This window comes from Oncorhynchus gorbuscha, linkage group LG01, assembly GCF_021184085.1.
Source record: "Oncorhynchus gorbuscha isolate QuinsamMale2020 ecotype Even-year linkage group LG01, OgorEven_v1.0, whole genome shotgun sequence".
Taxonomy (NCBI): Eukaryota; Metazoa; Chordata; class Actinopteri; order Salmoniformes; family Salmonidae; genus Oncorhynchus; species Oncorhynchus gorbuscha.
In genome coordinates, this window is record NC_060173.1 from 18,343,014 (window position 1) to 18,370,049 (window position 27,036).

Genomic DNA, 27,036 nt, shown 5'->3' on the forward strand with positions numbered 1-27,036 from the left:
CTTGTACCCCTATTTTGACAGTACTGTACCCTGCATCTCACAAACTTGTCCTTTGTCTCTGTGATATTGTAATTCTTGTTCTTTGTTGATATGAACCTGCAACCAGTCAAAATCTATTGATCAGTCAGTATTGTTAATAAATGGAAAGCACAATGTTCAGGGCCATACAATTTGTCCATTGTACGGTATACAGCCTACAATGCACTGTACTACAGTGTCCATTCTCAGACTTTCTCCTTCCCACCTTCAACAACCTGTTTGCTCTCTACACGGGCTTATATTGGTTGTGTCACATCATTTGAAACAGGTTAAATCAATTTTGAGTGGTTTTGTTCAATCAATGACATGTCTTCTATATTTGTATTTGATTGTTGCCACTTGTGTTTACCAGTATGGATGACATGTGCATTAGAGTGCAGAATGTGTTTTGAGAATGAGAATGTGTTTAGAGTTTTGCTGAAAAGTCTAAGTGAGATCTGCTAATGGTGTTTTACCATGTGAAACGGTTTAAGGTATTGACAACAGACTGCATAATTAGCTAAATGAGTCCAGGCAACTGAGAACTTTGTTCAGCCAATGGGTTTTAGTGTTTTAGCAGTTGAGAAAAACTGTAAAAAAGCATTTCCTGGATCTATCAAAGTAGGTCTAGTCTAAAGTATAATAGTTAAGTCACATGTTTCCATGGCAAGGATATTTTTTTCAAATACAATCCATTGTCCAGTACTATTATTTACATAATTTAATAGCACAACTTCTTGGCCACATAGCCAGTGTGACGATACATGTATATTTTTTAACTCACATCCCCAAAATCCACAGTCAAAGTGAAACAATATTTACAGACAACATCACAGACCAAAGCAGACTTACTGTAGCTTTATGATTCAACTACCTGGTGCAGATCAAATTTGTGGACTGAACGAAAGCGATTCTGAACATGCTGCTGGACCAAAGTAAAAAATGTCCCCCGTTCCAGAAATCATTCCAGTGAAAGATATTTTAATTCACAAAAGTATGATAAAATAATAAATTAATCTGAAACTGCTCAAAGTAACACTACAAATGAAAGGCATAAAGTCATTCACATCTACTGTATACAACACCAACAAGAGACAGAAACATTTTTTTTCCCTCTTTAAATGTCTTACTAAAAATAACCCTCTGGATCAGAGCATCTGGACAGAGGACCGTCCTTAGATGGGGCTGTTTGGAGGACTGTGCGTAGGTGAGGCTCTACAGCTACATGCAGATGAACAAGACTGTCAGCCCCCTGCTCTGTTACCACAGCCACAAAGCAATAAACTCCGCCTATTCCTACAATTTCTCTTCTTTAAATATCTACAATTTCTCTTCTTTAAAACCTTATACCTAACCCTTAGCTTAAATTAAGACTAAAAAGCTCATTGTTGTTTTTATGAATCTTTACAACGCAGTCATGTTTTACTTTGTGGCTGTGCTATCTAGTGGATAGACCTGCTCTGCTGCGTGTCCCCTTTGTGCTACAGGCATCGTTGACGAGATGGAGATTCAGAGTCTCATGTAGGCAGAGTGTTAGAGAGCAGCGAGGCCGGTGTGTATGCAGAGCAGAGTGGTCTGGTTCAGATCTGGCTCAGATGGCAAGCTGCAGCTTGGTCAGGTTCCTCTGGTGCATGTTGTGGTGACGAACCAGCTCATCAGACCTGGCAAACTTCTTCTGACAGTTGGGCCATCTGCAGTTGAAGGGCTTCTCGCCTAGGACAGGGAGAGAGAGCGTTGTTAGGTAGTATCTGGTTTAAATTATACTGAAGGGGAGGAAGAAATCCAATTCATTTCCTATGATCCTTTTAGATCACTTTTAGTAACATTTTATCTAACCAATTTCCATCTGGTAAAATAATATGAACTTGACTCGTTGAAACACTGTACCCACAAAGCCTTGAGCTCTACATACCGGCTGTTCATGAAACGTACCTAACTAAGTTCTAAGCAGAAAAGAGATAAGTAGATGTGTAAAAATAAACGTTTACGCACTTGTTTTACCTGTATGAGTCCGGGTGTGGGTCTTAAGGTGGTCAGACCGCGAGAACTTTCTCTGACACGTCTCGCACTGGAACGGTTTAACCCCTAGGCACACACAGAGAGAGACAGACAGGGTAGAGCACAGGCCAGGAGGGAAGCCATTGCAAAGGGAACCTGAGTTATAGTGTTCCATTAACAACAGAGAGGGCAGAGAGATGGAGGGAGCTCAAACAGAGAGAGAGGGAAAATAAATAAGAGAAAGAGAGAGAGGGAAAATAAATAAGAGAAAGAGAAAGAGAGAGAAAATAAATAAGAGAAAATGAAGGAGAAAGAGAGAGAAAGGGCAAACCTGTGTGTCTTCGCTGGTGTCTCTTGAGCTGGTCTGACCTGGAGAACCTTCGTCCACAGTCGGTAAAGTCACACTGGTAGGGCTTCTCACCTGGAGGGAGGGCAGAGGGGAACACAGAGTGGGCTGGATCACTGATACACTAGTCTGTTAGTGTAATAGGGTTTTATCTATGGTTGCCCTGGCTCTTACCTGTGTGTTTCCTGCCGTGCATTTGCAGGTGGGACAGCTTGAAGTATCGTTTGTTGCAGCCAGGATATGCACACATGAATGGCCTCTTCTCATTGGTCTCTGAGCGAACAATGGCTGGAGCGATACCTGGCACCCGTCGGACATCCTGTGATGTGGCGCGCACACACGCTCACACACGGGCACACACGGACACACACGCACACACACGGACACACACGCACACACACGCACACACACGGACACACACGCACACGCACACGCACACACACACACACGCGCACACACGGACACACACGGACACACACACACACACACACACACACACACACACACACACACACACATAGTAAGCAATGGTACAGGTTTAGAACCACAACATATCATATAAAGAGATAACAGTAACTAAGCTACCTACTAGTCTATCACAGCAAAAGGTAACTCAAAAATAATGACCAATTAAAAAAGGCCAAGGCAAAAGAAGTGTGATTATCTCGCTAACGGAGGCTCATTATACTAGAATTAGCCGTAAAACGAGCGCTCAAATGAACTCCATGCCACTGATTTAGTCTCTAAACGTAAGCCATTAGTCACGGACGTTAGGCAGACCCCATCTCAGTTGTCCATGCCCCCCTGTACTCCTCCCCTTCTTCAACCCCCCAGACCCTGAAACCCATCTGATGTTCATTAGGAGGCTCTTAGTGTAATGGGCTCTGTGGACACTGGCAGTCTAAATAATAGTGTTAGCAGCCTATTGATAAGTAAATGATTTCAGTGTTTTATAGCACTGCTGTACTGCCTGCCTTGTTCCTTATCTAGACACCAACACTTCACAGAGGGGGCAGAGCCAATGTTGGGATTGTCCAATAAAAGGCTTTCTGAGCACCAACACACTTTTTAATTGTGTCCACTTTTCATACCATACATTTCAAATGTTTCATCCAAGTATGTATTTTTTGTGAATGAGGTTTTCCTGGTTTAATTTGAAAACAATGAGAAGGGAGAATGAGAATAGGTCTGGAGAATCTCTGCTCTCTGTGTTTTAAAGCTGCCGACGGACACTAACTAAGATCTAATGATTTATTAACATGGGCCTGCGTATGGAAACAATCTTTATTGTTCATGGATTTCTTGAAAGTGATTCCTCTCCCCTTTTCATCCTGAGATGCCTTTTAAATGTCCCAACTATTCTGGCATTCTGCTCACTGCGTCAGGCTCTTTCCTCCTTCTTCTCTTTCTTCACTCTTTCGATCTCTCTCTCTCTACTCTACATCTCTGGTCTCTCCCACCTCCTCCTCCTCTTCTGCCAGCACCCGTGCAGTGCCTGGACTTGGCAGTAGAGGATGACCTTGTTCTGGCATTTAGGGAGTGTGTGTGTGTGTGTGTGTGTGTGTGTGTGTGTGTGTGTGTGTGTGTGTGTGTGTGTGTGTGTGTGTGTGTGTGTGTGTGTGTGTGTGTGTGTGTGTGTGTGTGTGTGTGTGTGTGTGTGTGTGTGTGTGTGTGTGTGTGTGTGTGTGTGTGTGTGTGTGTGTGTGTGTGTGTGTGTGTGTGTGTGTGTGTGTGTGTGTGTGTGTGTGTGTGTGTGTGTGTGTGTGTGAGTGCGTGCGTGTTCATGAGAGAATATGTGTCTGTGCTCCTTGTGCCGACCTTGGCCCTGAGCACATAAGGAAAGTTATCTGTGGAGAGTAGGAATCAGAGTGTGACCTGGGTGTGAAGAATCCATGAGAGGAGAGAACTGACCTGCATGCCTCTGAAGATGCCGTGGGTGTGAGAGAAGAGAACTGACCTGCATGCCTCTGAAGATGCCGTGGGTGTGAGAGAAGAGAACTGACCTGCATGCCTCTGAAGATGCCGTGGGTGTGAGAGAAGAGAACTGACCTGCATGCCTCTGAAGATGCCGTGGGTGTGAGAGAAGAGAACTGACCTGCATGCCTCTGAAGATGCCGTGGGTGTGAGAGAAAGGAACTGACCTGCATGCCTCTGAAGATGCCGTGGGTGTGAGAGGAGAGAACTGACCTGCATGCCTCTGAAGATGCCGTGGGTGTGAGAGAAAGGAACTGACCTGCATGCCTCTGAAGATGCCGTGAGTGTGAGGGGAGAGAACTGACCTGCATGCCTCTGAAGATGCCGTGGGTGTGAGAGAAAGGAACTGACCTGCATGCCTCTGAAGATGCCGTGAGTGTGAGAGGAGAGAACTGACCTGCATGCCTCTGAAGATGCCGTGAGTGTGAGAGGAAAGAACTGACCTGCATGCCTCTGAAGATGCCGTGGGTGTGAGAGAAAGGAACTGACCTGCATGCCTCTGAAGATGCCGTGGGTGTGAGAGGAGAGAACTGACCTGCATGCCTCTGAAGATACCGTGGGTGTGAGAGAAAGGAACTGACCTGCATGCCTCTGAAGATGCCGTGGGTGTGAGAGGAGAGAACTGACCTGCATGCCTCTGAAGATGCCGTGGGTGTGAGAGGAGAGAACTGACCTGCATGCCTCTGAAGATGCCGTGGGTGTGAGAGGAGAGAACTGACCTGCATGCCTCTGAAGATGCCGTGGGTGTGAGAGGAGAGAACTGACCTGCATGCCTCTGAAGATGCCGTGGGTGTGAGAGGAGAGAACTGACCTGCATGCCTCTGAAGATGCCGTGGGTGTGAGAGGAGAGAACTGACCTGCATGCCTCTGAAGATGCCGTGGGTGTGGATGCGGTACTGGGTGCTGCAGCTATACACCATGGGAGGGTTGGGGTCACTTTCATAACCCGTAGCATGGCTGTCCACAAACAGGAAGACACAAGAGCATTTTTAGTGAGGAATGATGTGACCATTTTCTATTTTGTCTGCCAAATTACAACTCACATAAAAGCTGAAGTTCAAGAGCATTCAGCAGCTTCAGGGCCATGAAAAACGGCAGAGTGGAAGTCAAGAAAATGTAGGATGCAATGTAGGATGCAATGTAGGATGAATGCCTATTATTTTCACGTTGTTAAATGTACTGTAAAACTGCAGTAAATGGTCCCTCTTGAAAAGGGTTTCCCTGTCCTAAATAAAACTTGTCATTTAGGAGTTTAGCACTCAGGTTCAGCTGCATTGGCATTGTATTTCAATAGCATGCACAGTAGGTAAAAGCCCAGAAGAAATAAATGCCGCGAAATCACCCGCTATAACTTGTTTTGACATAGGAGCAAATTGCTCTATGCGTCACAGTGCAGTATATTCACCTAAAGCATCCAAAGTGGAACTCGGAGGAAAGACAAAAGGTTCACTTCCTGTCATTCACAGATTTATTGGTAAGGCTAGGCCTCTCTCTCTGACCCGGGATTAACACACATTCAAGCTGCATACTATATTCGTTTTCCTCAGTAAATAAGGGCTTGTCTTAGTAAATCAAAGAGGAACTGGTTAGCACTGCAAGACCTGGTTGTCACCCACCTACTACTCTCAATCAAATAGAGGTACAGGATAAGGACATAGCACAAAAGTACCATGATCCATTGTAGTATATCCAGAAATATTAAATATGTATGAAACATAGTTTAGGTATCGTGTGCGATCCTTTGTATTGTGTACTAGCCTACTTGTTTTAGAAATGTTTTCTGAACACTTATTAACTCATCACAAACTGAAGGGAGCCTCTGAGAGTATTAACTGAAGACGGTTCAGTTACGCACAGTACACTGCAGCTACAGCATTTCAAGACAGCTACGGTTCACATTTAGTCCCATAATATCCAGACGGCTTATATCTGTCATTAGTTTTAAAAAGCACTCTGTCATTTTTCTATTTCAGGGAAGGAGGGTTTGTATCCTGTACAGTTAAATGATCAATACATGGTTGAGAGGGCATAAAGCAGTCTTTGTCTCTGCTCTTTCCAAGGACAGCCCGAGTGGAGACAGTGAAGCTGCATGCTGCAATAAATCTCCCCACAGATCATTCACTCATTCATACAGTCAGAGCCTGGGGACGGAGATGGGGCTGGGGAGGGAGACAGGGCTGGGGAGGGGAGGGAGATAAGGCTGGGGAGGGAGACGAGGCTGGGGAGGAAGACAGGGCTGGGGAGGGAGACAGGGCTGGGGAGGGAGACGAGGCTGGGGAGGGGAGGGAGACGAGGCTGGGGAGGGAGACAGGGCTGGGGAGGGAGACAGTGCTGGGGAGGGGAGGGAGACAGGGCTGGGGAGGGAGACAGGGCTGGGGAGGGGAGGGAGACGAGGCTGGGGAGGGAGACAAGGCTGGGGAGGGGAGGGAGACGAGGCTGGGGAGGGAGGGGAGGCTGGGGAGGGAGGAGAGACAGGGCGGGGAGGGAGACAGGGCTGGGGAGGGAGACAGGGCTGGGGAGGGGAGGGAGACGAGGCTGGGGAGGGAGACAATGCTGGGGAGGGGAGGGAGATGGGGCTGGGGAGGGAGACAAGGCTGGGGAGGGGAGGGAGACGAGGCTGGGGAGGGAGGGGAGGCTGGGGAGGGGAGGGGAGGCTGGGGAGGGACGAGGCTGGGGAGGGAGACGAGGCTGGGGAGGGAGACAGGGCTGGGAAGGGAGACGAGGCTGGGGAGGGGAGGGAGATGGGGCTGGGGAGGGAGACGGGGCTGGGGAGGGGAGGGAGACGGGGCTGGGGAGGGAGACAGGGCGGGGGAGGGAGACAGGCCTGGGGAGGGGAGGGAGACGGGGATGGGAAGGGAGACAGGGCTGGGGAGGGAGACAGGCCTGGGGAGGGGAGGGAGACGGGGCTGGGAAGGGAGACGAGGCTGGGGAGGGAGACAGGGCTGGGGAGGGAGACGAGGCTGGGGAGGGCGACAGGGCTGGGGAGGGATACAGTGCTGGGGAGGGGAGGGAGACAGGGCTGGGGAGGGGAGGGAGACGGGGAGGCTGGGGAGGGAGACAAGGCTGGGGAGGGGAGGGAGACGGGGCTGGGGAGGGAGACGAGGCTGGGGAGGGAGACGAGGCTGGGGAGGGAGACGAGGCTGGGGAGGGAGACAGGGCTGGGGAGGGATACAGTGCTGGGGAGGGGGCTGGGGGAGGGAGACAGGGCTGGGGAGGGGGGCTGGGGAGGGGGAGACGAGGCTGGGGAGGGAGACAGGCTGGGGAGGGGAGGGAGACAGGGCTGGGGAGGGAGACGAGGCTGGGGAGGGGGCTGGGGAGGGAGACAGGGCTGGGGAGGGAGACAGGGCTGGGGAGGGAGACAGGGCTGGGGAGGGGAGGGAGACGAGGCTGGGGAGGGAGACAGGCTGGGGAGGGGAGGGAGATGGGGCTGGGGAGGGAGACAAGGCTGGGGAGGGGAGGGAGACGAGGCTGGGGAGACGAGGCTGGGGAGGGGGGGCTGGGGAGGGAGACGAGGCTGGGGAGGGAGACGAGGCTGGGGAGGGAGACAGGGCTGGGAAGGGAGACGAGGCTGGGGAGGGGAGGGAGATGGGGCTGGGGAGGGAGACAGGCCTGGGGAGGGAGGGAGACGGGGATGGGAAGGGAGACAGGGCTGGGGAGGGAGACAGGCCTTGGGAGGGGAGGGAGACGGGGCTGGGAAGGGAGACGAGGCTGGGGAGGGAGACAGGGCTGGGGAGGGAGACAGGCCTGGGGAGGGGAGGGAGACGGGACTGGGAAGGGAGGGGAGGCGGGGGGAGGGAGACGAGGCTGGAGAGGGAGACAGGCCTGGGGAGGGAGACGAGGCGGGGGAGGGAGACGAGGCTGGGGAGGGAGACAGGCCTGGGGAGGGAGACAGGGCTGGGGAGGGGAGGGAGACGGGGCTGGGAAGGGAGAGGAGGCGGGGGGAGGGAGACGAGGCTGGAGAGGGAGACAGGCCTGGGGAGGGAGACGAGGCGGGGGAGGGAGACGAGGCTGGGGAGGGAGACAGGCCTGGGGAGGGAGACAGGGCTGGGGAGGGAGACGAGACTGGGGAGGGAGACGGGGCTGGGGAGGGAGACAGGGCTGGGGAGGGGAGGTAAACGGGGCTGGGGAGGGGAGGTAAACGGGGCTGGGGAGGGGAGGTAAACGGGGCTGGGGAGGGAGACAAGGCTGGGGAGGGGAGGGAGACGGGGCTGGGGAGGGAGACAGGCCTGGGGAGGGGAGGTAAACGGGGCTGGGGGGAGACAGGCCTGGGGAGGGAGACGAGGCGGGGGAGGGAGACGAGGCTGGGGAGGGAGACAGGCCTGGGGAGGGAGACAGGGCTGGGGAGGGAGACGAGACTGGGGAGGGAGATGGGGCTGGGGAGGGAGACAGGGCTGGGGAGGGGAGGTAAACGTGGCTGGGGAGGGGAGGTAAACGGGGCTGGGGAGGGAGACAAGGCTGGGGAGGGGAGGGAGACGGGGCTGGGGAGGGAGACAGGCCTGGGGAGGGGAGGTAAACGGGGCTGGGGGGAGACAAGGCTGGGGAGGGGAGTGAGAGGGGACTGGGGAGGGAGACGAGGCTGGGGAGGGGAGGGAGATGGGGCTGGCGAGGAGATGGGGCTGGGGAGGGAGACAGGCCTGGGTTGGGGAGGGAGACGAGGCTGGGGGAGGGAAACAGGCCTGGGGATGGAGACGAGGCTGGGGAGGGAGACAGGCCTGGGGAGGGGAGACAGGGCTGGGGAGGGAGACGAGACTGGGGAGGGAGACGGGGCTGGGGAGGGAGACGGGGCTGGGGAGGGGAGGACTAAGACGGGGCTGGGGAGGGAGACAAGGCTGGGGAGGGGCTGGGGAGGGAGGGAGACGGGGCTGGGGAGGGAGACAGGCCTGGGGAGGGGAGGTAAACGGGGCTGGGGGGGAGACAAGGCTGGGGAGGGGAGTGAGAGGGGACTGGGGAGAGAGACAAGCCTGGGGAGGGGAGTGAGAGGGGACTGGGGAGGGAGACAGGGCTGGGGAGGGGAGGGAGACCGGGCTGGGGAGGGAGACAGGGCTGGGGAGGGGAGTGAGAGGGGACTGGGGAGCAAGACAGGGCTGGGGAGGGGGACGGGGCTGAAGGGGGCAAGGCTGGGGAGGGAGTTGGGGCTGGAGGGGGCCGAGGCTGAGGAGGGAGACTGGGTTGGGGAGGGAAACTGGGCTTTGGAGGGGAGGGAGATAGGGCTGGGGAGGGAGACTGGGCTTGGGAGGGAGATGAGGCTGGGGAGGGAGATGAGGCTGGGGATGGTGACAGGGCTGGGGAGGGTGACAGGGCTGGAGAGGGTGATTGGGGAGTGGTGGCGTTTATCTGGAAGAGGCACATGCATACTTTGCCGTGCGTTCCTTGAGATGAGACTCCAAGTCTAATTTTCCACAGCCTAAGCACTAGAGTCCCTCTCATTTAGAAGCAGATTAATCATTCAGTCACCCCAGCCTCTGCTGGCTTTTTCGGGGAGGTGGTGGAAGGGTCAAACCCTCCCCTCCAGTCTAACTAAGCCCTGGCTCTGGAGCCCAGGCTGGAGGATCCCAGGGGGAAAGCCTACTGATCTACTTCCACTACTCCCCAGTGCAGAGCCCTTCCCCTCTGTTACATGTCCCACCGTGGTCAAGGTTGATGCCCCACACGGGAAAATTATAGCAGGATACATTTCCCAGCCAGGACAGACAAAACAGAGAGGCTAATTTAACATGCACACAATCTCCGGAGAAAACAGACAGAAACAGAGGGAGGGTTCGGGAGGAGGGGAGGAGGGGAGTTAGAAAAAGAGGGACACTGAAAATGACAACAAAGCAAGAATGAAAGAGGACCTTTTCATTGGATCAGTAAAGCAAGTGAAAATGTGATGTTTCCCCCTCAACTAGAGACAGTGATGTAGTGATAAGGAAATAGGTAGGTAAACTCTGATCACCGTCGTGTGAAAAAAGTAACGCTCCCAATATTTACTCCCTATATTTACTCCCTATATTTACTCCCTATACTTGCTCCCTATACTTTCTCCCTATACTTACTCCCTATACTTACTCCCTATACTTTCTCCCTATACTTACTCCCTATACTTTCTCCCTACACTTACTCCCTATACTTTCTCCCTATACTTACCCCTTATATTTACTTGCTATATTTACTCCCTGTACTTTCTCCCTATACTTACTCCCTATACTTTCTCCCTATACTTTCTGCCAATACTTACTCCCTATATTTACTCTCTATAATGACTCCCTGTACTTACTCCTTATATTTACTCTGTATACTTTCTTCCTATACTTTCTGCCAATACTTACGCCCTATATTTACTCCCTATATTTACTCCCTATACTTCTCCTTATATTTACTCCCTATATTTACTCCCTATATGTACTCCCTATATTTACTCCCTATACTTACTCCTTATATTTACTCCCTATATTTACTCCCTATATTTATTCCCTATACTTCTCCTTATATTTACTCCCTATATTTACTCCCTATATTTACTCCCTATACTTCTCCTTATATTTACTCCCTATATTTACTCCCTATATTTACTCCCTATATTTACTCCTTATATTTACTCCCTATATTTACTCCCTATACTGCTCCTTATATTTACTCCCTATATTTACTCCCTATATTTACTCCATATACTTCTCCTTATATTTACTCCCTATATTTACTCCCTATAATGACTCCCTGTACTTACTCCTTATATTTACTCTGTATACTTTCTTCCTATACTTTCTGCCAATACTTACGCCCTATATTTACTCCCTATATTTACTCCCTATACTTCTCCTTATATTTACTCCCTATATTTACTCCCTATATTTACTCCCTATATTTACTCCTTATATTTACTCCCTATATTTACTTCCTATACTTCTCCTTATATTTACTCCCTATATTTACTCCCTATATTTACTCCCTATACTTCTCCTTATATTTACTCCCTATATTTACTCCCTATATTGACTCCCTATATTTTTTCCCTATACTTACTCCTTATATTTACTCCCTATATTTACTCCCTATACTGCTCCTTATATTTACTCCCTATATTTACTCCCTATATTTACTCCATATACTTCTCCTTATATTTACTCCCTATATTTACTCCCTATATTTACTCCCTATACTTACTCCTTATATTTACTCCCTATATTTACTCCCTATACTTCTCCTTATATTTACTACCTATATTTACTCCCTATATTTACTCCCTATATTCTGATTATATTTACTCCCTATATTTACTCCCTATATTTACTCCCTATATTTACTCCCTATATTTACTCCCTATATTTACTCCTTATATTTACTCCCTATATTTACTCCCTATACTTACTCCTTATATTTACTCCCTATATTGACTCCCTATATTTACTCCCTATATTTACTCCCTATACTTTGTGTGTGTGTGTGTGTGTGTGTGTGTGTGTGTGTGTGTGTGTGTGTGTGTGTGTGTGTGTGTGTGTGTGTGTGTGTGTGTGTGTGTGTGTGTGTGTGTGTGTGTGTGTGTGTGTGTGTGTGTGTGTGTGTGTGTGTGAGAGAGAGCTAAGAGAAAAGAAAAAACAACCCATATGTGACATGTGACATCTGTGATAGAGGGAATATATTTTTCTTTCTAATCACCTCAGTGAGAAATGATGTATTTCACAGGCCCCCTGTGGAGCCTCACTCTGCTACTAAATCAAATATTTAAACAATGCCAGTGAGGGTTCAAATGTGTGATTTAATGAAGGGAGCCCTCCACCCCCAACAACCACCCCCTCTCTCCGCTATTCTGAGACTAGTGCAGATTAATGACTGTTAATCCCGATCAAAGAGGAATGTTTCAGATGACAGGAGCGGGTCACGTCGACATACCTCTTAATGGTGGAAGCCAGCGTGCTAACAGGGTTCCATGCCATGCATTCCAGCTGAGATGCCATTTGGTATAAATTATCACTGCTGGGATTTAAACAAATAAAAAACATTTTTATGAATTTTTCCTTGGGACAACGTGGTACCACTGTTTTCAGTGTAGACAAGCACCACAGGAGAGTCTGAGAATTATCAAATGTGGCCCCATCTATACAGGTTCATCCTGGACAACGGCTCATGAATGTTCCACAGAATCAGGATCCACCCACACTCACACCAACAGGGTGATGTGTTAACCATAGCCCTCCATAGCCCTCCATAGCCCTCCATAGCCCTCCATAGCCCTCCATAGCCCTCCATAGCCCTCCATAGCCCTCCAACCCTCAGATCCAAATAACCATCTGTTATTAAGCGTCTGGCTCCAGGATCATTAGTTAAACTGCCAGGTGCTTTCCCAAACACATACTTTAGATGTATCACTGCTGCCCCTGACATCACATCGTTTTATCATACCACAAGAACAGCTCACTGTAGTGGGATGCTCTGGTGCCTGGTACCCTGTACACTGACGGTAGCCTACACTCTGTCTAGTGATTAAAGTACGTACAGTACAGTGTTCTGTAGAGTTTCACTTCAAATCAATTAAACTATTTGGAGGACAGAGGGTTAAAAGATGATGAGGGTTAAACGATGATGAGTGTTAAAGGATGATGAGGGTTAAAAGATGATGAGGGTTAAAAGATGATGAGGGTTAAAAGATGATGAGGGTTAAAGGATGATGAGTGTTAAAGGATGACGAGGGTTAAAAGATGATGAGGGTTAAAAGATGATGAGGGTTAAAGGATGATGAGGGTTAAAGGATGATGAGGGTTAAAAGATGATGAGGGTTAAAAGATAATGAGGGTTAAAGGATGATGAGGGTTAAAGGATGAAGAGGGTTAAAGGATGATGAGGGTTAAACGATGATGAGGGTTAAAGGATGATGAGGGTTAAAGGATGATTAGGGTTAAAGGATGATGAGGGTTAAAAGATGATGAGGGTTAAACGATGATGAGGGTTAAAAGATGATGAGGTTTAAAGGATGATGAGGGTTAAACGATGATGAGGGTTAAAGGATTTTATTTTTATTTTTTATTTCACCCTAAGTAGGCTAGTTAAGAACAAGTTCCCATTTACAACTGCGACCTGGCCAATATAAAGCAAAGCAGTGCAACAAAAACAACAACACAACAAAACAAACGTACAGTCAATAACACAAAAGAAAAGAAAAATAGAAAAATATATGTACAGTGTGTGCAAATATAGAAGAGTAGGGAGGTAAGGCAATAAATAGGCCCTAGCAGCAAAATAAATTGCAATTTAGCATTAATACTGGAGTGATAGATGTGCAGATGATGAATGTGCAAGTAGAGATACTGGGGTGCAAAAGAGCAAGAGGGTAAGTAATCATATTCGGATGAGGTAGTCAGGTGTGCTATTTACACATTGGCTGTGTACAGGTACAGTGATCGGTAAGCTGCTCTGACAGCTGATGCTTAAAGTTAGAGAGGGGAGATATAAGACTCCTGCTTCAGTGATTTTTGCAATTTGTTCCAGTCATTGGCAGCAGAGAACTGGAAGGAAAGGCGGCCAAAGGAAGTGTTGGTTTTGGGGGTGACCAGTGAAATACACCTGCTGGAGCGTGCTACGGGTGGGTGTTGCTATGGTGACCAGTGAGCTGAGATAAGGCGGGGCTTTACCTAGAAAAGACTTACAGATGATCTAGAACCAGTGGGTCTGGTGACGGATATGTAGTGAGGGCCAGCCAATGAGAGCATACAGGTCGCAGTGGTGGGTAGTATATGGGGCTCTGGTGATAAAACGGATGGCACTGTGATAGACTACATCCAGTTTGCTGAGTAGGGTGTTGGGGGCTATTTTGTAAATGACATCGCCGAAGTCAAGGATCGATAGGATAGTCAGTTTTACGAGGGTAAGTTTGGCGGCATGAGTGAAGGAGGCATTGTTGCGAAATAGGAAGCTGGTTCTAGATTTCATTTTGGATTGGAGATGCTTAATGTAAGTCTGGAAGGAGAGTTTACAGTCTAACCAGACACCTAGGTATTTGTAGTTGTCCACATATTCTAGGTCAGAACTGTCCAGAGTAGTTATGCTAGTCGGGCCGGAGGGTGCGGGCAACCATCGGTTGAAGGGCATGCATTTAGTTTCACTAGCATTTAAAAGTAGTTGGAGGCCACAGAAGGTGAGTTGTATGGCGTTGAAGCTCGTTTGGAGGTTTGTTAACACAGTGTCCAAAGAAGGGCCAGATGTATACAGAATGCCGTCGTCTGCGTAGAGGTGGATCAGAGAATCACCAGCAGCAAGAGCGACATCATTGATATATACAGAGAAGAGTCGGCCCAAGAATTTAACCCTGTGGCACCACCATAGAGACTTCCAGAGGTCCGGACAAGTCGAAAGCCTTGGCCAGGTCGATGAAGATGGCTGCACAGTACTGTCTTTTATCGATGTCGGTTATGATATCGTTTAGGACCTTGTGCGTGGCTGAGGTGCAACCATGACCAGCTCGGAAACCAGATTGCATAGTGGAGAAGGTACGGTGGGATTCGAAATGGTCGGTGATCTGTTTATTAACTTGGCTTTAGAAGATTTCAGAAGGGCAGGGCTGGCTGGATACAGGTCTATAACAGTTTGGGTCTAGAGTGTATCCCCCTTTAAAGAGGGGGATGACCGTGGCAGCTTTCCAATCTTTGGGGATCTCAGACGATACGAAAGAGAAGTTGAGTAGGATGATGAGGGTTGAAGGATGATAAGGGTTGAAGGATGACAGAGGGTTAAAGGATGATGAGGGTTAAAGGATGATGAGGGTTGAAGGATAATGAGGGTTGAAGGATGATGAAGAATGTATCCATTAGCACCTCTAATGGGAACTTTGCAGTCTAAACCATTACTGTACGTGGTAGGTAGAGTCCCCTGTGAACAGCTCTATACATACCTGAGATTTTCATCTCTTGAGAAAATAATCAAATGCAGGGGTGTTTTGGTTTAAGCGGCTCTAAAGTTTCAGTCATCGTCCTCTACACCACTGCTTCCCAAAGGAACTTTGTCCCTGGTTCCATGGTTCTTAGTTTCATAAGTGGATGTCTATTTATTTCATGTATTTCCAAAATGTTAAAAAGTGCATAACTGCCGTCTGACTGTATAAATACAGCGCTGTTGGTACCGGGCATTTGATTGGAGCGGCTTAGCGGTTTGATTTGAGGATTCCCAGCCCCTTCCCTTCCACAGCAGATATCAGGCTGTTTATGACAGCAGGAGGAGCAGAGCCTGCAGAATGAGGCTTCCAGCACAAGTATCCAGTCTGACTAACACACTCTTATCAAGTCCAAATTCCCTTATTTTGAATCTTTATGTTCCCTGGAGCTGAAAACAAAATGTTAAAGGTATTCAAAGAATGCAAGCTAATTTTGTGCCATCTCAAGGCGAGGGAGTAAACAGTTGTGTAAGGTTACACTGGGGTTCTCTCCCCTCAGAGAACAGTGAGCTACTTATCAGTAGAAGGAATTCAACATTGGTCTAAGACTGGAAACCAGTAGTGTTTACACCACTTATCTTGGCCTGCTGAGCACTGCTCCCATTCTCTGTCTGGACAACTGTGATTCATTTATCTGGACATGATTCTCATCCATACCATCTACATACTGTATTTAACTATTTAACTCAATGAAACAAACTTCAAATATGAATAAAACACAGTAAATATGCTATTATCTTATTCTTTGTCAGGTCGATTCAGTCCAATGGAAAGTTTTGAGAGTATAACTACAGTACAAACATGATAAATGCCTTTCTTTAGATCATTTCCTGAATGGAAATCAGTACAGTCTCGTACTTCCAACTTCCTGCCACTGTTACTTCACTTCCTCCTTCCTCTAGCCACTCGGAGTGCTCCATGGCAGAGTGACTTCTCCACATTTAATTTTAGAACTATGTTGATGATGATTATTTTCTTCTTTGATGGCAGCACAACCTTGGCCAGTCAGGACGGCTATAAAGGTGCAGCTTCCTGACCCCCTTTAACCAGTGGTGTGAAGTACTTAAGTAAAATGACTTTAAAGTACTACTTATGTAGTTTTTGTTGAGTATCTGAACTTGACTTTATTATTTATAATTTTGATTACTTTTACTTTTACTCCACTACATTCCTAAAGAAAATAATGTACTTTTTCTCCTTACATTTTCCTTGACACCAAAAAGTACTCATTACATTTTGAATGCTTAGCAGGACAGGACAATTGTCTAATTCACGCACTTATCAAGAGAACATCCCTGGTGAGTCCTACTGCCTCTGATATGGCAGACTCGCTAAACACAAATGCTTAGTTTGTAAATTAGTCTGATTGTTGAAGTGTGCCCCTGGCTATCCGTATATTTAAAAAAAACAAGAATATTGTGCAGTCTGGGTTGCTTAATATCAGGAATTTGAAATTATTCATACTTTTACTTTTGATACTTAAGTATATTTAAAACCAAATACTTTTAGACTTACTCAAGTAGTATTTTACTGGGTGACTTTCACTTTTACTTGAGTAATTTTCTTTATGTATTTACTTTTACTCAAGTATGATAATTGGGTACTTTTTCCACCACTGTCTTCAACTAACTTCAATGACTAGAATCATCAAAACTATATTTGCTTAATAAGATGTCTGCATGTTAGACTGCTTTATAACATTAACAGATGTTTTAGCACTGGTGAGTGGTAGGAATGGGGCTTCGGTGACTGGCAGGGGTGGTGCTTAGGTGAGTGATAGGAGTGGGGCTTCGGTGACTGGCAGGAGTGGGGCTTCGGTGACTGGAAGTGGTGGGGCTTAGGTGAGTGATAGGAGTGGGGCTAAGGTGACGGATAGGAGTGGGGCTTAGGTGAGTGATAGGAGTGGGGCTTCGGTGACTGGCAATGGGTGGGGCTTAGGTGAGTGATAGGAGTGGGGCTTCGGTGACTGGCAGGGGTGGGGCTTAGGTGACTGGCAGGGGTGGGGCTTAGGTGAGTGATAGGAGTGGGGCTTAGGTGAGTGATAGGAGTGGGGCTTCGGTGACTGGCAGGGGTGGGGCTTAGGTGAGTGATAGGAGTGGGGCTTCGGTGACTGGTAATGGGTGGGGCTTGGGTGAGTGATAGGAGTGGGGCTTCGGTGACTGGCAGGGGTGGGGCTTAGGTGAGTGATAGGAGTGGGGCTTCGGTGACTGGCAGGGGTGGGGTTTAGGTGAGTGGTAGGAGTGGGGCTTCGGTGACTGGCAGGGGTGGGGCTTAGGTAAGTGATAGGAGTGGGGCTAAGGTGAGTGATAGGAGTGGGGCTAAGGTGAGTGATAGGAGTGGGGCTAAGGTGAGTGATAGGTGTGGGGCTTCGGTGAGTGATAGGAGTGGGGCTTCGGTGACTGATAGGTGTGGGGCTAAGGTGAGTGATAGGAGTGGGGCTAAGGTGAGTGATAGGTGTGGGGCTAAGGTGAGTGATAGGAGTGGGGCTGAGGTGAGTGATAGGTGTGGGGCTGAGGTGAGTGATGGGAGTGGGGCTAAGGTGAGTGATGGGTGTGGGGCTTCGGTGAGTGATAGGAGTGGGGCTGAGGTGAGTGATAGGAGTGGGGCTGAGGTGAGTGATAGGAGTGGGGCTGAGGTGAGTGATAGGAGTGGGGCTGAGGTGAGTGATAGGTGTGGGGCTGAGGTGAGTGATAGGAGTGGGGCTGAGGTGAGTGGCAGGGATGTGATGTCAGGTAAGGGCAAGTGAATCTACTGTAGTGGGGCTGCTCCAGTACTCACCTGTTGTAAGGGTTCCTCAGCAGTAGTGCTTGGCTGCCTGTACAGCTGTCTGATGGGGTGTGGCATCCATACACGGGTGGAGGGACAGAATACGGCTGCTCACCTACACAAGCAAAATACATTTATCACCCACCAACTCCACTGATTGAGAATTAAACCAGTGCGATGGTATATTAAGGAGTGCTTCACAACTGCACAGAGGTAAGTTTCCTGATAGATGTGTAGCCAACGTGACACTTTATACTGTCTGGGTCTGGAAGTACCACATTAACCACAAAGCTTTCAGGAAACTCATCCCTGGTCCAATGGAGCTGTTTGTCTGACAGCGCCTCCTCTGAAAAAAACTATCCTGAGAGGGACATTGAGAAAGAAACCTGTGAACTGTGTCTGAATATAGACAGCACTTCTAAAAACAAGAGGCTGTTCTTTGAAGCCGTAAAGCACACAGACAATTTTTGATTTTTCAAAGTGCAAATGAAGGATCACTGCTTTGGCTCTGCCTCCACGTGTTGTGAATGGGTCCCAGGGCAGTTCGAAACATTCCAAAAACCTTGTATTGCCGTTTCCTCCAGTTATCATTTCTATACAGAGAGCTCACGATTTACAACATCACAGTAATACAATTAGCAACACACACATCCGGCTGCTTACTAACAGCAGGACCATGGATGAAGAAAAGGACAATAAAGAAAAAGATGCTATTAATTTATGACAGTGACGTGAAGGTCAGTGTAAGACTTAACCTCACAGTGACTTTAAGATGGAGGCCACTCCCTAGGTGAGGAGTACGGAGTTCACAATACACATGCTTACCATGCAGAATCCTCTGTGGAAAAGGTTCTACCTAGAACCAAAAAGGGTTCTTCAAAGGGTTCTCCTATGGGGACAGCCAAGAGACCCTTTTAGGTTCTAGATGGCACCTTTTATTCTAAGACTGTGCATCCACGTACACACATATGACTGCTCACATACACACACACACACACACACACACACACCCCGCACACCCGCACACGCACACCCGCACACACGCACACACGCACACACACCCGCACACACGCACACCCGCACACCTGCACACACACACACACACACACACACACACACACACACACACACACACACACACACACACACACACACACACACACACACACACACACACACACACACACACACACACACACACACACACACACACACACACACACACACAAACAAACATTGCAGTAATCTAGGTGCTGTTTACCCATACTGGTCTGCTGAGCTAGGGAGTTTTCATCTTTAAAGGAGTGGCTGAGGAACTGGGAGGAGTGATGTGTGGGAGTGTGACTGTAATTAGTGGCACCATCGAAAGCACTGTAACCTGTAAACACAAAGAAGAAAGGTTTAGAAAAAGTAAATGAATAATTCCAAGACTTTCAGAACATTGAAGTAGGTAAAAACGTGGATACATGGTAGAAGTTACTGTATCAATTATCATTTAGCTCACTGGTTAACATTCATCACCCTGACCCTTTGTGCTGCATATGTAGGTAAATTCCCTCCCTTCCCCAGTAACCCCTGCGTTGGGGTGAGAGTGAAAGGCTCCTGAGTGAAAACAAACTGTGGCAGGACACTGGAGGGCTGACACCAGAATCATGCTTATGTCTGACCCAGGGTGGGACACCAGATCATCAATCACACACCAGCAAACAGCAATGCCATTAATTACACACCAGCTAACAGCAACGCCATTAATTACACACCAGCACAACTTTCACCAGCGGCCCAGCAGGGTTAACTCAAAACTCATTAAAGAGCTCTATTTGTCTTCCATCCCTGTCTGACTGACTGAGTAGAGGAGGACTGATCCCCATCACATTACACAGGGCTGGTCTGGGTCACAGTGGGCATAGTGAAGGGCACTGCCTAGGCAGTTTGTGTGCAAGGCAGTGTCCTCACCTTAGACTAGTCTGCTTTACGCACTGCAGTACAGTGGGATGTGAAGAAATACCAAATGCACTTACAAAGTGACATGACATTTTTCCTATATCTCTTCTAAAATAGAATGTTTATTTGTTGGTTTATTTGTTGTTTTGACGGTTATAAACTTCTTATAAACCATTGTGAAATATATTATGAACCATTCACAAGCCATTGATTTTGAGGACCCGTAATTAAAGATAAATCACTGAACAATGACCTTAAGGGTATTACTTACAGTATCTATGTATCTAGTATCTAGTATCTATGTATCCAGTATCTAGTATCTATGTATCTAGTATCTAGTATCTATGTATCTAGTACCAAGTATATATGTATCTAGTACCTAGTATCATACTTACAGTATCTATGTATCCAGTACCTAGTATCATACTTACAGTATCTAGGTATCTAGTATCTAGTATCTATGTATCTATGTATCCAGTATCTAGTATCTAGTATCTATGTATCTATGTATCCAGTATCTAGTATCTAGTACCTAGTATCTATGTATCCAGTATCTAGTATCATACTTACAGTATCTAGGTATCTAGTATCTAGTATCTATGTATCTAGTACCTAGTATCTATGTATCCAGTATCTAGTATCATACTTACAGTATCTAGGTATCTAGTATCTAGTATCTATGTATCTAGTACCTAGTATCTATGTATCCAGTATATAGTATCATACTTACAGTATCTAGGTATCTAGTATCTAGTATCTATGTATCTAGTACCTAGTATCTATGTATCCAGTATCTAGTATCATACTTACAGTATCTATGTATCTAGTACCTAGTATCTATGTATCTAGTATCTAGTATCATACTTACAGTATCTATGTATCCAGTACCTAGTATCATACTTACAGTATCTATGTATCTAGTACCTAGTATCTATGTATCCAGTATCTAGTATCATACTTACAGTATCTATGTATCTAGTACCTAGTATCTATGTATCTAGTACCTAGTATCTATGTATCCAGTATCTACTATCATACTTACAGTATCTATGTATCCAGTACCTAGTGTCTATGTATCCAGTATCTAGTATCATACTTACAGTATCTATGTATCTAGTACCTAGTATCTATGTATCCAGTATCTAGTATCATACATACAGTATATATGTATCTAGTACCTAGTATCTATGTATCCAGTATCTAGTATCATACTTACAGTATCTATGTATCTAGTACCTAGTATCTATGTATCTAGTACCTAGTATCTATGTATCCAGTATCTAGTATCATACTTACAGTATCTATGTATCTAGTACCTAGTATCTATGTATCCAGTATCTAGTATCATACTTACAGTATCTATGTATCTAGTACCTAGTATCTATGTATCTAGTACCTAGTATCTATGTATCCAGTATCTAGTATCATACTTACAGTATCTATGTATCTAGTACCTAGTATCTATGTATCCAGTATCTAGTATCATACATACAGTATATATGTATCTAGTACCTAGTATCTATGTATCCAGTATCTAGTATCATACTTACAGTATCTATGTATCTAGTACCTAGTATCTATGTATCCAGTATCTAGTATCATACATACAGTATCTATGTATCTAGTACCTAGTATCTATGTATCCAGTATCTAGTATCATACTTACAGTATCTATGTATCTAGTACCTAGTATCTATGTATCCAGTATCTAGTATCATACTTACAGTATCTATGTATCTAGTACCTAGTATCTATGTATCTAGTACCTAGTATCTATGTATCCAGTATCTAGTATCATACTTACAGTATCTATGTATCTAGTACCTAGTATCTATGTATCCAGTATCTAGTATCATACATACAGTATATATGTATCTAGTACCTAGTATCTATGTATCCAGTATCTAGTATCATACTTACAGTATCTATGTATCTAGTACCTAGTATCTATGTATCTAGTACCTAGTATCTATGTATCCAGTATCTAGTATCATACTTACAGTATCTATGTATCTAGTACCTAGTATCTATGTATCCAGTATCTAGTATCATACTTACAGTATCTATGTATCTAGTACCTAGTATCTATGTATCCAGTATCTAGTATCATACTTGCAGTATCTATGTATCTAGTACCTAGTATCTATGTATCCAGTATCTAGTATCATACTTGCAGTATCTATGTATCTAGTACCTAGTATCTATGTATCCAGTATATAGTATCATACTTACAGTATCTATGTATCTAGTACCTAGTATCTATGTATCTAGTACCTAGTATCTATGTATCCAGTATCTAGTATCATACTTACAGTATCTATGTATCTAGTACCTAGTATCTATGTATCTAGTACCTAGTATCTATGTATCCAGTATCTAGTATCATACTTACAGTATCAATGTATCTAGTACCTAGTATCTATGTATCCAGTATCTAGAATCATACTTACAGTATCTATGTATCTAGTACCTAGTATCTATGTATCCAGTATCTAGAATCATACTTACAGTATCTATGTATCTAGTACCTAGTATCTATGTATCCAGTATCTAGTATCATACTTACAGTATCTATGTATCTAGTACCTAGTATCTATGTATCCAGTATCTAGTATCATACTTACAGTATCTATGTATCTAGTACCTAGTATCTATGTATCCAGTATCTAGTATCATACTTACAGTATCTATGTATCCAGTATCTAGTATCATACTTACAGTATCTTTGTATCTAGTACCTAGTATCTATGTATCCAGTATCTAGTATCATACTTGCAGTATCTATGTAATAATACACGTTGAAGTTATACCGACTCCCAAAGTGTTAACATGCTACAGAAGCCATTGTGAATAGTCAACTCATAACCTAATTAATAATCAACTCATAACCTAATTAATAGTCAACTCATAACCTAATTAATAGTCAACTCATAACCTAATTAATAGTCAACTCATAACCTAATTAATAGTCAACTCATAACCTAATTAATAATCAACTCATATCCTAATTAATAGTCAACTCATAACCTAATTAATAGTCAACTCATACCCTAATTAATAGCCAACTCATAACCTAATTAATAGTCAACTCATAACCTAATTAATAGTCAACTCATACCCTAATTAATAGCCAACCCATAACCTAATTAATAATCAACTCATAACCTAATTAATAGTCAACTCATAACCTAATTAATAATCAACTCATAACCTAATTAATAGCCAACCCATAACCTAATTAATAATCAACTCATAACCTAATTAATAGTCAACTCATAACCTAATTAATAATCAACTCATATCCTAATTAATAGTCAACTCATAACCTAATTAATAGTCAACTCATAACCTAATTAATAGTCAACTCATAACCTAATTAATAATCAACTCATAACCTAATTAATAATCAACTCATAACCTAATTAATAGTCAACTCATAACCTAATTAATAATCAACTCATAACCTAATTAATAGTCAACTCATAACCTAATTAATAGTCAACTCATAACCTAATTAATAATCAACTCATAACCTAATTAATAGTCAACTCATAACCTAATTAATAATCAACTCATATCCTAATTAATAGTCAACTCATAACCTAATTAATAGTCAACTCATACCCTAATTAATAGTCAACTCATAACCTAATTAATAGTCAACTCATATCCTAATTAATAGTCAACTCATAACCTAATTAATAGTCAACTCATAACCTAATTAATAGTCAACTCATAACCTAATTAATAATCAACTCATAACCTAATTAATAGTCAACTCATAACCTCATTAATAGTCAACTCATAACCTAATTAATAGTCAACTCATAACCTAATTAATAGTCAACTCTAATTCTATAAATTAGTGCTTTCATAAATAAAAACACATTTTACAGTGGCTATAGATATACTGTAGATATTAATACACTTCAGAATTCCATCTGTGATTCCCCAGTAATTATATTTCGATAAGCGACTTCTTCTTTTTACTGTGCATTCTGACAAAGCAGGCGAAAGTAGCCTACAAATGTTGAAAGAATACTTCAAGAAATATTGTTATGCTTTTACATACTATTACAGAATGTACATGTAATACAAATGTCACCCAGCATGTAAATCAAGGGAACTCATTTATACAACTGTGTGACAACAGAATATCTGAATGATAAGCCTACTTAAAAACAAAACGTTAATTAAGAAATCTAAACATAATAAAAAGGGAATGTTCTGAAGGGTAACACAAATATTTCCCGTTTTGGATCATTGTGTACAAGGAAAGTGCCTAGAACAATTCCTTAACTACTTTATCCTCATGTTCTCCTCTTCCACTCAAGTAAACTGTAATTACACAAACACAAGTACATTGGCAAAACAGAGCCAAATACACACATAATGCCTGTCCTCACACTAACTAGTTTGGACTGTGTCGTTTCGCATGGTAACCGTAAACAGATCCCGAGTACAGTGGATTCTCCCTCAGTGAGCCTCAGTGTATTATCAGTATCTAGTGAAAGGAACCCGCCTGAGGTTTAGCCATGGTTTGTTTTCACTGCTTGGCCAGGCACAGGAGGGGTATGATAAGGGGATTGAAGGTTGGATGAGCCCTTTGATACTGATGTTAGTTGTAATTAATCCGACATTAAAAGTGCAGACAGGTTACATTTGGGGTGTGACCACGGGTGACCCCAGTAGCCCTGAACAGAAATCCTACAGCATGACTACAAATAGCTGTCTTAATAATATCACTTTTCAAAAAACATGGAAATCAGGAGCCAGGTAGATGTCACTCACAATTGGTCAGCTTCAGATAATATTTTACTGATTTAAGGAGTTATACTGAGATTAGTTTATGTCAATTTACTACAAGTTCACAAGTAATTACATTTTCTGTCATCACTGGGAATTTTATCCCCCTTCATTTATATTAATTTAGTATAATATTCTATAGCCTATACAGTAGCTACAGTATATGCCATGGCTAATTAATGGTTCGGTTCATCAAACAATGATTCCTTTAATTATGATTGTTTAGTATGTGTGTACCTTTTCAACCCCAAGACTCCTAAACATTTGTATTTGCAACAATCAATTGTAATAAAACCACAAGTCAACAATTGATTTGAATACTGTACACTCTCATATGATCAGTTTAACTATACCACAGCTGCTGTTAGAATTTCAGAGATCAAATTGTGTGTCCACTTTTAAGGAAAATAATATATTCTGTTTGAAAATAATTTGGGTTAAAATTACACATTCATTTAAAAGCAATGTCAGAAGTTCATAATATTATTCCTAATGAAAATGACTGACTATAGCACATACTAATGACAAATCATTTAAACAGTGCAAAGTTCAAATAACTTAAAGTTCTTATAAGGAAATACAGAAAACAGCATAGCAAATGCAGATATTTTCTACATTGTAAACTAATGTGAACAAATTGTCATTGTACTGTGCTGGCAATAAGATCAGGTATTCCACTGACATACATACTAGCAAAATAAAACACAAGCTTCACCTAAGAAAATGTCATCCTCGATATGAGCTTGACATTATGAATGTATTTATTGTTTTTCAGGTCTACCTATCATTCCTTTGTTTGTTTATTGATCATGAACTAGACACAGCTGTACATCACCAGAGTTAACAAAAACTGTCGGCAGGGAAATAGTCGTGGAAGCATAAAAACATAAAAGTGCAATAACTGTACAACATGATACAAAAGTACTAGAAGTATACCAACGGTTGAAACTACAATAACCATAATGAACATTACTAAACAAATGCCATATTTCTGTGAATGAAAATATTTAATTAACCTAATATCAAGTTCTAGTGCAACCACAATAACATTTTAATACACTAATCTCCAGATTAGATATTGATCTTACCCTGGTTCCTGGAAGAGGGCTGGGTGTCCATACAATTGGTCAGGTAGGGTGCGTTGCTGAACATCCTTGGCTGGCTTGGTGGGGGCTGACTGGGTGGAGGGGGGGCCCCGAAGGCCCCGTACCTGCAGGCCCCTGTGCCAGTGAACTGGCCAGAGAAGTGCAGGGTGAAGGCACTCAGGCCACAGTGAGGGTCCTCCTGGGGATCCCCAGAGCTCCAGCTGGGCTCCTGCTTGATGAAGGAGTGGGGGGCCAGCGAGCTGTAGGGGGCGCCAGTGTGGAAGTCCAGTACAGGGCCCCACTGAGGGGCACTGCTGACGGGCAGGGTACAGTTCCCATTCCCCCCTGGCAGGGCTGGCACCGGGGGCAGCAGGGCATTGAGGTCACGTACGTCTGAGCCCATCTCTGTTGGAGCAACCGCACCTGGAAACCAGTCTGTCCAAAAACCCGACAGGATCACTCTGAAAATGGACCTAAGTCTTCTTCGGCGTTCTGATGTACCGGCTCCTGGTTCTGTGGAAACTTAAGTCCAACAAAGCTTCATTGTTGCATTGAAAGACAGATTTTTTAAAGGAAAACACACACAATTCCCCCCCAAACGAAAGTCAAAACAATAGAAGGTGTCTGTTTTGTGTGCTGTGGTAGATAGTCCATGTACTGGAGAGAGGTCTGTCTGGATGTCTAACCTGGGGAGCGTTCTCTCAGCTCTGTCAATGGAGGAGAAAGAGTGGGAGAGGAAGAGAGGAGGAGGGGGGTAGCCCTCTATTCCTTTACTCATGCGTCTGTTTTCTTTAGAGCCCACAAACCTCAAATACAGACCCAGTGAGACGGCTGGAGGAGGAGCCAAGGCCAATGAGCAAGAGGGATGAGTGCTGGGCTTCATTCATTTAGTACTGCCCCTCAGCCTCTCACTTTAAACGCCCATCTCTCTGTGCACCCTAAATGAGCCTGCGCTCGTGTGAGTGTGCGTGCGTGTGTGTGCGTGTGTGTGTGTGTGAGTAAGAGAGAGAGAGTTCTGTTTGAATAGCACCCAGTTGGGGGATTTAGAAATAGTAATACAATTGTACATCGTTTCACTATTATTTTCACAACATGTCCAAATAAATTGTCAGTACCAATGTTACTGCTGGACTTTTCTGGAACATGATTATTCATTGAATCTTTGGATGTTGCCAAATAGTTCGATTTGGAATTATTAT

General features: G+C 44.8%; 1 protein-coding gene across 7 annotated transcripts; it reads right to left on the reverse strand.

Annotated features, from left to right (window-relative positions):
- Positions 1 to 729: 729 nt before the first annotated feature.
- Positions 730 to 26,627, reverse strand: LOC124034030 (Wilms tumor protein homolog). Of its 7 annotated transcripts, none has more exons than XM_046346706.1 (9): positions 25,841 to 26,627; positions 19,264 to 19,380; positions 18,015 to 18,117; positions 12,206 to 12,286; positions 5,194 to 5,293; positions 2,537 to 2,681; positions 2,348 to 2,437; positions 2,020 to 2,103; positions 730 to 1,731 (listed from the first exon to the last, which is right to left on the reverse strand). In XM_046346706.1, the coding sequence occupies exons 1-9, from the start codon at positions 26,238 to 26,240 to the stop codon at positions 1,610 to 1,612; spliced, it is 1,242 nt and encodes a 413-aa protein (XP_046202662.1). In that variant the 5' UTR covers positions 26,241 to 26,627; the 3' UTR covers positions 730 to 1,609. The 7 variants fall into 7 exon arrangements, with proteins under 7 accessions (XP_046202662.1, XP_046202640.1, XP_046202651.1 ...); XM_046346684.1 differs by having other exon boundaries at positions 2,011 to 2,103; positions 25,841 to 26,626; XM_046346695.1 differs by having other exon boundaries at positions 12,206 to 12,289; positions 25,841 to 26,626.
- Positions 26,628 to 27,036: the final 409 nt, after the last annotated feature.

What these genes read in the sequence shown, in the direction of transcription:
- LOC124034030 (XM_046346673.1), bottom strand. Translation starts at nt 26,240, where the DNA reads ATGGGCTCAGACGTACGTGACCTCAATGCCCTGCTGCCCCCGGTGCCA. An exon ending in CTGAGGAACCCTTACAACAG is followed by an intron (nt 12,290 to 18,014) that starts GTGAGTACTGGA and finishes TTTAAATCCCAG; the next exon opens with CAGTGATAATTTATACCAAA. An exon ending in CTGGCTTCCACCATTAAGAG is followed by an intron (nt 5,294 to 12,205) that starts GTATGTCGACGT and finishes GTTTGTGGACAG; the next exon opens with CCATGCTACGGGTTATGAAA.